General features: G+C 51.5%; 1 protein-coding gene across 13 annotated transcripts in view; it reads left to right on the forward strand.

The window, feature by feature from the left end:
• Positions 1-866: 866 nt before the first annotated feature.
• Positions 867-11,506, forward strand: part of arid1b (AT-rich interactive domain 1B) — a 590,298-nt gene continuing 579,658 nt past the window's right edge. For 6 of the 13 annotated variants that reach the window (XM_072581063.1, XM_072581064.1, XM_072581060.1 and 3 more), the window contains exon 1: positions 869-2,572. In XM_072581063.1, the coding sequence (XP_072437164.1) occupies positions 1,211-2,572 (1,362 nt within the window). In that variant the 5' untranslated portion in view covers positions 869-1,210. Of the gene's footprint in view, positions 2,573-11,506 lie in introns of all 13 variants that reach the window. The other 7 variants (XM_072581059.1, XM_072581057.1, XM_072581058.1 and 4 more) reach the window with 3 other exon arrangements.

Raw genomic sequence — 11,506 nt, forward strand, 5'->3', positions numbered from 1 at the left:
GAGAAAATAGTCCGTGCTATTTTTCCTTGATTTTTCTTAATCCTCATCCTCAGATGTGAGTTGCCACACAAGTCGGGGATAAGTGGTTTTTGTAGGAATTTTTTTTGCTGGCTGAGTTTTGATTCGGATGCTGGGTGATGTGTATAAGTTAATAGCGTAAGGATCCAGTGATCCTGTGATTATGTCTAACTCTGAGGCTAGAGAGAAATAGATTGAACCCGGGGCAAGGAGAGAGGCAAGAACTGGACTGGATCATTATGGCACACCATGAAAGGAGACACAGGTCATGCTTGGAAATGAAATTATAAAAAGAAATTGGTCTAAAACAATATTTTACTAATGTTACTTGCAACAAGTATTGAGAATATGTAATAAACCTATTCGATTGTTTTCAAAATAAAATGGGTTAGGTACGTAATCAACTACCATATGAAGACAATGATGTTTTTTTAAAATGGGAAACTAGTTTTGAATTAGTTGATAACAAGAGCATATTGTTTGATGGGTCAATTTTCTAATATTTCAACATTAAGATATATTTAACACAAATTATTTTTACAAATTACAATAAATAGCAACATAAGATAATTATAAGGGATACATTTATGTTATTCTTTGGACAAATAAATAGGATTGCCATATTAAAAATTGAAAATTGCAATGACTTAAAATAATATACAAAAGCGCTCTGTATAATTTTATGGTGTTATAAATATTAACAGGTTAGGAAATTAGAACTCATGTTTTTAAACGAGATAGAAAGTAAAACATCATTTTAAAGGCCAGTACATTAGATTGTGGAGTAAGTGAGAGATAAAGGCTCCAGCCCGTGTTTTCGTGTTGATGTGCAGTAATCAGAGGAATGGATAATAGTTGTTGGAGTCCTCATGCCATGCTGGGCCAGAGGCTCAGCTAGACATGTATTTACCCATATCCGGGTTAGAGAGGAAAGGAAAGTTTGATTTTTAAAACAGATCTGGAGAAACTTTTCTACCTATTTAAAAAAGAGGAATAGAAAATAGAATTTAATATATTATTATAATCACCATGCAACAAAAGAAAGTGTGAGCCTATTTTTCTTTTGCTTTCAAACTGGAGGAGGACAAGTTTTTTTTCCCCTTTTAATAATATTTAATGATCGGGTGTAAAAGGAAGAGAAGAAGCAGACGTGTCTGTGTCTCTCCCTGCTCTCTGACTGATTTTCTGAGAGATGATCATGGCCGCTCAAGTAGCAGCAGCTCCGGCCAACAGTAGCAGCAACGGTAGTAGCCCCGGCCTGAGCAGCCGCGACCCAGACAGTATCAACAACGGAAAACCGGCGGTGGCGGCGGCGGCTCCGGGAGGAGGACTCGGCGGTGACGGCGGAGATCCCAGTAGCGGCGGCTTGAGCCTGAACAGCGTTGATCATCATCACCATCCTCGCCACCACCATCACCACCACCACCATCACCTTCACCTTCCCCACCAGCAGCAGCAGCACCACGGCGAGCTCAACATGGCCAACTCCTCGGGGCCTGGCCCCGGTCCGGCTAACAACAACAACAACAGCGGCGGCGGCGGCACTGCTGGAGGCTCGGGGTCGGCCTCGTCCAACCCCAACCCTGAGCCAACGCACAAAGAACCCGCCTCGGCCTCGCCTTCCTCGGCGTCCACCGCCTCCTCCTCATCTTCGGCCGCCAGTGAGGCGGGGATAATTTCTAATCACAAACTGAAACCCACCGGCGCCGAGTTGTTGCTTCCTCCCCATCACCAAGGAGAAGGAGGCGGCGGGGTAGAGACTCAACATGGAGGCGGCGGCGGCGGTAAAGACAACATCTTGTTAACCGCTGACAACCAGGGAAACAACAAGGCCGACGACCAACTGCTCAAAATGGGTGATCAGCGATATGAGCACCCGGCAGCTGCGGGCTCCAATACCCAAACGGAGCCGGCTCCTGGCCTCCCCGATTATAATCATTATTACCGGGCGGCGGCAGGAACAGGCCCCGGTCCCGGACCCTACTTCGATCAACATGGCGGACAACAAAGCCCGGGGCTTGGGCTTCATCCTTCCAGCAGCTTGGAGTTAAGCGCCAGCCCGCTACACAACTCTCACGACAGCTATTCAAACAACTACAACCATTACTCGGGCTACAGGCCGGCCTACAGTGGCCCTGGCTACAGCCTGATGAACTCGCCCAGGGCCAACAATATGGGATCCGGTGGGGCCACCAACAGCGGCCACCATCATCACCATCACGGCAAGCAACAGCCGCCTCTGGCCGGGGCATTTCAGCGCTACTCGAGCCAAAACCAGCATTCGGGGGCCACACCAACCCTCAACCAGCTTCTGACCTCCCCCAGCCCCATGAGGGGATATGGCTTTTCGGACTACAGTAATCCTGGTCCTTCGCAGGCCTCGCTGAAAGGGAACGACATGAGCACTCAGTACGGAATAGGGAGCAGCCAAGCCTGGGGAGGCGGAGGAGGTGGTGGTGGAGGCGGCGGCGGCGGTGGAGTAGCGGCAGGACAAGCCCGCAGCCACCCAGCCATGAGCCCCGGCAGCTCGGCGCAGCCTCTAGGCAGGACACAGGTAAAGCGGCCTGTGTGTTGGTGTCTTTCATCCCGGAGTGAGAGCAGAGCTGGCGTTGTGCGATGTGAAGACATTAGAGAGAGAGAGAGCCGTTGAAGTGCTGGTCAGGGACCTAGGCCGCGCTACCTTTCCTATCACTTCTTAATGGCAAGGAGAGAGTTTGGGCGACTCTTTTTGTTTTCTTTGGGATTCGCCGTATGCAGAGAGTTTGTGCCTTCTGCCCCTAATGATGGGTGTCCGCTGTGCGGATTTGTGCACTGAACTGATAACTTCCAATTAGATTACTCCTAGACTAAATAAATCAGTTAGGTTTTCTTTTTCGTTAATTTAAACTGCTATCTGGTATGTTTTTTTTGACCCCACCCCATTTGTTGATTTTTGTTTCATGGTGTCTGAACGCTGGTAGCACCGTTCAGCTCGTACTCGAATCTCTTCACCTTTTGCAAGGTTTGCAATTTGAATTATGGAGGTAAAAGGCCTGGAATCGAGTCTCCAGACAGCTGCCTCCGAGTTGACATCTAATCTGCCATCTGATTGGTTCTCACACTCACCACTGGGCATTTATCAGTGCTGATGTAAATACAAGTTGCTGAACATCGCAATCACAAGCCCACACTGCACATTTCCTAAGAATCCACAATTTACACAGCCCATGGATAATTGAAAGGAATAACAACTGCTTCACCTTTTCATTTCTGTCAACATTCCAGATGCATTTTTAAAAAAATAAATACTCAAAATTTCCATTTTTTTTAAAAAAAAAGAGCATACTTGATTCAATAAACCGTTTTAAGTAAGGCACGTAAAACACTTGTTTAGTGACAAGTTGTTGAAAAATATTAAAATATTCTGGAATAACCAGCTTGTGCATATTTAGTAAACTCAGTCATTATAAACATTAGTAATTTAAATTAATGAAACGGTAGTAGATATTAAATATGGTTCAAATCCTTTTCTGGGTAATCGAGGGATAAACTATTGGATGAATTAAGTAAATTAAGGCAATTTCTTAATTTATAAAAATATCTAATAAGTGAAATTTATACAAAGGGGTATTGTAGTCCAGTTCATTAAAAAAAATTAACTGCTTCGTAAATATTGCCCAAAACTTACTGCATAAAGAGCAATTTAAGATTGTAAAATACCATAAATGTTACTGCTTTTGATTCCACGCCAATTATAGTAATGTAAAATACTAGAACTTTAATCTTGTTATGAACTACATTTCCTTTTTTATGATTGCTCATGATAAATGATATTGTACAACCATATAGACACATAAGTTTCATTCCATGTCAATGATTTGGTGGTAGTTGTAGCAGGGTTGATAAATGAAGGTGTGAAGGCTTTTATGTAATGGTGGTAGTGTATCTGCCTCTAAACCAGGAGGCACAGGCTCCAGTGCTCCCTGGTCCAGAAGTGTTTTATTAACATCACTGAACAGGCTGCTTATCAACAAAAGTGAATGGCTTCAGTTTTGTTGCCGAAAGAGCTGAAAATTAGTCAGCGTTTGGTTGCTGCTGTCGGACAGAATTGTGTTGGGGTGTGAGTGCTTCCTTAATAGTTCATGAAACTTTGCAATTTGTACTGACTCTGGATATAAATTGTGCAGTTCAGTGTAGGCATTGAAGAGTTGCTGGTGCCTGGAAACATACGCTACACAAGTTGCTCTCTTACAGGAGGCAGAAATATGCTTTTTTTTAAAATTGAAGCTCATTGAATTGAAGCTTGAAATGTGCTCATCTTAGGACAAGTGATTTAGATTTTAATACTTCTACAATGCAGTTGATCAGAAGTAGTAAATAGTTTGTGTAACATGCTTGGGTAAAATGAATGTGATCTATTTGAAAATAGTTCAAGCCGTAAGTTTATAACTTGTGCATTTGTTTGTAACTTCAACTTGTTTTTAAATCTATCACTAGGATTTCACTATAGTCTCATGAAATTGATTATTTATAATATCAATTTAATTACAAATTATTAATCGTTGCCAACTAAAACAGTGCTTGAAAAGATTATTTGTAACTATGTTCCTGTGCCTAAAGAATTATTGATACGTGAGTAAACAGTTAATTGGAAAAGTCTTGGATTTGTCATTAGTATCTTGATCAAATGAATATTGAGTTTGATTTTCTAGTATGTATAAATCATCTATCATTTTGTGTTCTTATCGCAGTTTGTGATAAAGTCATTGTAGTCCTTGTGGACTATAGGGGTTGGTCTCATTAGAGAGAGACGAGTGGTGGTTTAACCTGAGGGTAACCATATCTCAACGGTTGAGAGAGAGATTCCTTTGTGATCTCAACCAGTGTGGGAATTGAATCCACTGTCTTGGTGTTACTGTGCTTTGTAGACCTGTCAGGCAGCCAGTTGAGCCAAGTGAATCCCGTTGTTTCTGTGGGCTAGGGTGAAGGCAAGCTTCTATTTGCAAGACCTGAGTGGAGGCCTAGAAATATCTTGCCAATCACACATCAAATATTGAGTTTGCTGCTTTTTGATTCCTTTTGGATATTATTGGTATCCATGTTACTTGGTTTGCAGGTTCTGTTTAGGACAAAAATAAATTTTCAGTGTCATTGGCACAAACTTAATTGAGCTGTTAACATTTTAAGGTATTGGAAGAAATCTCTTTGTATATGAGGCTTCTAAGTTAATTCTTTGATTTAGACTTCACTTGTGATTTAATGTTATTGCAGCATATTCCTTATTTAAAAGTTAAGTGCTAAGTCACCCTGAGACTGAGCATAATAGATGGGATATATTTATGCTTAGTAATTATGGAGTTTCTTTCCATGGAGTATACATTGGCTATAATTAAGGTCCTATGCCTGATTATGGCCAGTTTAAACAAACAACCAACCAACCTACCTCATTCCTCTCTTCCCTTGGACACTACCTGAGTGTAATAAATTTTTGAACCAAACCTACAACTGGATATTTTAGCAATCATATGTTTATAGGTGGCCACTAGATGGAGTATGAAAAAGACCAGGTTTAACTTAGCTTTTAAATTATCATGCTAAAATGCTGCTTTTCCTCCCCTCTGGTACATCTACAAATGGAAATAGTGAGCATAACTCTCCTGGGATATAAATTTATATGGTTTTGGGACCCCAAACATCTTAGGACAGTGTGTAATCTGTAATTGTTGGAGCTGTACCAAAGCATTTTTTTTTCCCTCGTGTTTAGCTTTTGCCCGGCTGTGTGGCCATGTTTCAAAGAATGCTGTGTAATAGCCACAAGCCTACATCCCTGTACCCTTGGCTTTGTGCATTGGAATGCCAGCAAGCTACTTGGTTGGGCTGCAATTTAGTTTTTAGAAATTGAGTTTTATATAAATTATTTACATTTTACTGTCATCTTTGAAAGTGAGTATGACCTGAAAAATACACAGTTGCTATTTTCCCCATCCAGACCACTCTGCGTCAGAGCAGTATGTCTTTTACCATAATGTATCTGCAGTGATTGGAACTTCTTCTGTGATCCCTGAGAGATGGTGCTCAACCTTTTAGGCTTAATGTTGATTACTACCCCAGTTTCTATTATCATCGATGTAATGCCCAGTTTTCCTATGCCTATCCAAATATTCCTGCGCCATTATTATTCAATAAATGCACAACTTTGTGGAACTGTTGTTCAGTGAATTTATTTTAATATTTGTCTCCTTGATTTTGGTGCAGAGAAGTGGCTGGATCTCGTGTCAAGGATAAACTTTAGAATTTTTGGGGAGTAATGAAAAGGAGAGTTAACATTCTAGTCATGTTTGAACAAAATTGGTTTTTGGTTTGAAGTAGTGACACTACATACAGAGGAACCTTGATTATCCGAACGACACGGGCGGGGAGTACTTTGTTCAGATAATTGAATGCCGGATAACCTATATCAATAACTGTCTTTTTAGGGAGGAAGAATCAAATGCACTGTTATTCTTTGCAGTGAGCTTTGGCAAAGTTGATGAGAGTATGCAATGGAATAAATATTTTTAGTTGCAGAGATGGTATTGTGCCATGAGACTGGTAAGTTTGGTAGATTGGTGTGCTCTTGGGGTAGCTCTCCTGTTACTCCTTTCACATAGGGATGTTAATTCAAACTAAAAGTGCCTTTTCTGGAGGGATAAGCATGAAAAATAATTTTAGAAATAGATCTTTTGTATAAATCATGCTCTGCTGATACTCTTGTGTGAAGAACATATTTTCTAAGACTGAAAGAACCACTGTTATGACTGTAGTAGACTAAGCTGTTAATACTTTGTGTTCCAACTCTCATATGAATAATGGTCACTTGAAAGAGGAGTTAACCTCAGAATCATATGTTCCTATAATGATCAAGGGTAAAATGAAAAATGTTCAAACTTGCATCATAAACAGGACACTTAATGGGTAAGTTGTGAAATGATTTCATTTCATGGCAGTTTTTGCTTCATTGTGCCATGATAGTTGTTAAATTTCTGTGAAAAGGTCTTGATGGCCGGTTATATTGTGAAAATTTTCTTGCACAAATTACATGGTAGCTGTGTTTTTTTATATAGTAAATGTCAGATCTGAGTTGGTTTTCATTCAATATACGAATTTCTACCAACTTAGAAAGTCGCTTTGATAATTATGTAAAAGTGAAGCATGAATTGGGAGAAACACAATATTGCTCCATCTGATTTGCTTTCTGCTCTCTGGGAACTGGCTGCTTTTTCAGATGCACTGAAATGCAGCAAACTGAAAAGAATAAAATGAGAGTTAAAACATTTTTTTAAAGGAGAAAACTGTATCCAACTTTGTATAGATACAATATTTAAATGAGAGGTGAGGCAGTTATGGGAGAGCAGGAATGAAAACAAAGTGCCTGTCCCTGGACTCTCTGTCTCTGTCCTCTGTCCCTGTCCCTGTCTCTGTTGTAGAATAGAAGTGTCGAATCTTTATAGTGTGGCCATTTGGTCCATTTGAGTCTTGTGCTGACCTGAAGAACAACCCACCCAGACCTGGCACCCCACTCTTATCCTTGTAACCCGCATTTCCCATGGTTAATCCACCTAGCTTGCAAATCTCTGAAAACTGTGGGGAAATTTAGCATGGCCAGTCCACCTAATCTGCACATATTTGGACTGGGAGGAAACTGAGCATCTAGTGAAATCTACACAGATACAAGGAAAATTTGCAAACTCCACACACAGTTGCCCTCCCTCGCCCACCCTCGCGCCCCGCCGACGCCCTCGCGCCCTCCCTCGCGGCCGCCCTGGCCCTGGCCCCCCTCCCTCGCGGCCGCCCTGGCCCTGGCCCCCTCCCTCGCGGCCGCCCTGGCCCTCTCGCCCCCCCCCTCTTGCCCTCTCGCCCCCCCCCGCCCTCGCGCCCTCGCCCCCCCCCGCCCTCGCGCCCTCGCCCCCCCCGCCCTCGCGCCCTCGCCCCCCCCGCCCTCGCCCCCCCGCGCCCTCGCGCCCACGCCCCCCCCGCCCTCGCGCCCTCGCCCCCCCCCGCCCTCGCGCCCTCGCCCCCCCCGCCCTCGCGCCCTCGCCCCCCCCGCCCCTCGCGCCCTCGCCCCCCCGCCCTCGCGCCCTCGCCCCCCCCGCCCTCGCGCCCCTCGCCCCCCCCGCCCTCAGCGCCCTCGCCCCCCCGCCCTCGCGCCCTCGCCCCCCCCGCCCTCGCGCCCTCGCCCCCCCCCGCCCTCGCGCCCTCGCCCCCCCGCCCTCGCGCCCTCGCCCCCCCCCCCGCCCCCCCCCTCGCCCCCCCGCCCTCGCCCCCCCCGCCCTCGCCCCCCCGCCCTCGCCCCCCCCGCCCTCGCGCGCGCGCCCCCCCCGCCCTCGCGCGCCCCCCCCCGCCCCTCTCTCTCGATCTCTCATCCACGCTCTCGCGCTCACTGTCGTCTTCGCCCCCTCGCCCTCGAGCCCTCTTGCTTTCTCTCGCCCTCTCGCCCTCGCCCTCGCCTGTGCGCACTCTAGCTTTCACCCGCGCTCAGCTCTCTCACCTGCACGGCGCGCGCTCACTCTTGCTCTCGCGCTCGCTCTCTGTCTCGCCCTTTCGCATTCGTCCTCGCCCCCCTTGTCCTCGCTCTCTCGTCCTTGCCCCCCTCTCTCTCTCGCCCCCTCTCTCTCTCTCGCCCCCCCCTCTCTCTCTCTCTCTCGCCCCCCCTCTCTCTCTCGCCCCCCCCCTCTCTCTCTCGCCCCCCCCTCTCTCTCTCTCGCCCCCCCCTCTCTCTCTCTCCGCCCCCCCCTCTCTCTCTCTCGCCCCCCCCTCTCTCTCTCTCTCGCCCCCCCCTCTCTCTCTCTCGCCCCCCCTCTCTCTCTCTCGCCCCCCCCTCTCTCTCTCTCGCCCCCCCCTCTCTCTCTCTCGCCCCCCCCTCTCTCTCTCTCGCCCCCCCTCTCTCTCTCTCGCCCCCCCTCTCTCTCTCTCGCCCCCCCCTCTCTCTCTCTCGCCCCCCCCTCTCTCTCTCTCGCCCCCCCTCTCTCTCTCTCGCCCCCCCCTCTCTCTCTCTCGCCCCCCTCTCTCTCTCTCGCCCCCCCTCTCTCTCTCTCGCCCCCCCCTCTCTCTCTCTCGCCCCCCCCTCTCTCTCTCTCGCCCCCCCCTCTCTCTCTCTCTCGCCCCCCCCTCTCTCTCTCGCCCCCCCTCTCTCTCTCTCGCCCCCCTCGCATTCGTCCTTGCCCTCGCCCCCTTGCCCTCGCCCCCTTGCCCTCGCCCCCTTGCCCTCGCCCTCTCGCTCTCTTTCTCGCCCTCGCCCTCGCCATTGCCCTTGCCATCTCGCCTTCTCGCGCCCTCGCCCTCTCGCCCCCTCTCTCACCCTCTCGCCCCCGCCCTCTCTCGCCCCCTCTCTCTCACTCTCGCGCTCTGACTCGCCCCCTCGCTTTTGTCCTCGCCCCCTTGCACTCACTGTCTCGTTCTCGCCCTCTCGCCCGCCCTCTCGCTCTGTTTCTCGCCCTTGCCCTCTCGCCCTCGCCGTTGCCCTCGCCCTCTCGCCCCTTTCCCTCTCACCCCCGTCGCCCTCTTCGTCCTCGCTCTTGCACCCTCGCGCCCTCGCATTCGTCCTCGCCCTCTCTCGTTCTCGCCCTCGCCCACGCTCTCGCCTTCCCACTCGCCCCTTCGCCCCCCTCGTCCTTGCCCTCTCCCCCTCGCTCACCCCCTCGCAGTCTCTCTCTCGCCCTCGCGCCCCCTCGTGCCCCCTCGCGCCCCCCTCGCCCTTGCCACCTTGCCCTCGCTCCCTTGCCCCTTCGCCCTTGCCCCCTTGCCCTTGCTCCCATGCCCTCACCCCGCCCTCTCGCCATCTTGCCCTCTCGCCCTTGGCCCCTCTCCGCCGCGCTCTCGCCCCCTCTCGCCGTCGCCCTCTTGTTCTTGTTCTCGCCCTCGCCCTTGCCCTTTCGCGCCCTCGCCCTCGCCCTCGCCCTCTCACTTGCCCCCTCGCCCTCGCCCCCTCACCCTCGCCCCCTCGCCCTCGCCCTCTCACTTGCCCCCTCGCCCTCGCGCTCTCGCTCTCTCGTCCTCACCCTCCGCCCCCACGCGCTCTCACCCTCGCTCCCTCACCCCTTCGCCCTTGCCCTTGCTCCCGTGCCCTCGCCCCACCTCCCCCTCGCCCCACCTCCCCCTCGCCCTCGCCCTCTTGCCCTCGCTCTCTCACCCTCGCCTTCTCTCTCGCTCGCCCTCTAGCCCTGGTTCCCTCTCACCCTGGCGCTCTCGCCCTCTTTCCCTCTGTCGCCCTCTCTCTAGTCCCCTCTCTCTCTGTCGGCTCTCCTCACGCCTTCTCGCCCCCTCGCCGTTGCCTTCTCGTTCTCGCCCTCTCGTTCTTGTTCTCGTCCTCGCGCCCCTCGTGCCCCCGCGCGCTCGCTCTCTCGCCCGCGCGCTCGCTCTCTCGCCGCGCGCTCGCTCTCTCGCCCGCGCGCTCGCTCTCTCGCCCGCGCGCTCGCTATCTCGCCCGCGCGCTCGCTATCTCGCCCGCGCGCTCGCTATCTCGCCCGCGCGCTCGCTCTCTCCCGCCCGCGCGCTCGCTCTCTCGCCCGCGCGCTCGCTCTCGCTCTCTCGCCCCCCCCCCCTTGCCCTTGCCCGCGCGCTCTCGTTCTCGCCCCCTTGCCCTTGCCCTCGCTCTCTCGTTCTCGCCCCCTTGCCCTTGCCCTCGCTCTCTCGTTCTCGCCCCCTTGCCCTTGCCCTCGCTCTCTCGTTCTCGCCCCCTTGCCCTTGCCCTCGCTCTCTCGTTCTCGCCCCCTTGCCCTTGCCCTCGCTCTCTCGTTCTCGCCCCCTTGCCCTCGCCCTCGCTCTCTCGTTCTCGCCCCCTCGCCCTCGCTCTCTCGTCCTCGCCCCCCCTCGCCCTCGCTCTCTCGTCCTCGCCCCCCTCGCCCTCGCTCTCTCGTCCTCGCCCCCCTCGCCCTCTCGCCCGCCCTCTCGCTCTCTTTCTCGCCCTCGCCGTTGCCCTTGCCCTCTCGCCGCCTCGCCCTTGCCCTCGCCCTCTTGCCCTCTCGCCCTCTTGCTCTCTCTCTCGCCCTCGCGCTCTCACCCCCCTCTCTCGCCCGCGCTTTCTCTCGCTTGCGCGGCGAGCGCTCTCTCTCGCGCTCTCTCTCGCGCTCTGTCTCTCGATCTCGCGCTCTGTCTCGCTCTCACGCTCTGACTCGCACCCTCGCTTTCGTCCTCGCCCCCTTGCCCTCGCACTCTCGCCCGCCCTCTCGCTCTGTTTCTCGCCCTCTCCCTCTCCCTCTCCCTCTTGCCCTCGCCCTCTCGCCCTTTCGCTCTCACCCCGTTGCCCCCCTCGTCCTCGCCCTCGCATTCGTCCTCGCCCCATTGCCCTCGCTCTCTCGCTCTCTCGCTCTCTCGCTCTCTCGCTCTCTCGCTCTCTCGCTCTCTCTCTCGCTCTCTCGCTCTCTCGCTCTCTCGCTTCTCGCTCTCTCGCTTTCTCGCTCTCTCGCTTTCTCGCTCTCTCGCTTTCTCTCGCTCTCTCGCTTTCTCGCTTTCTCGCTCTCTCTTTCTTTCT

This window comes from Chiloscyllium punctatum, chromosome 11 (assembly GCF_047496795.1).
Source record: "Chiloscyllium punctatum isolate Juve2018m chromosome 11, sChiPun1.3, whole genome shotgun sequence".
NCBI classification, from domain to species: domain Eukaryota; kingdom Metazoa; phylum Chordata; class Chondrichthyes; order Orectolobiformes; family Hemiscylliidae; genus Chiloscyllium; species Chiloscyllium punctatum.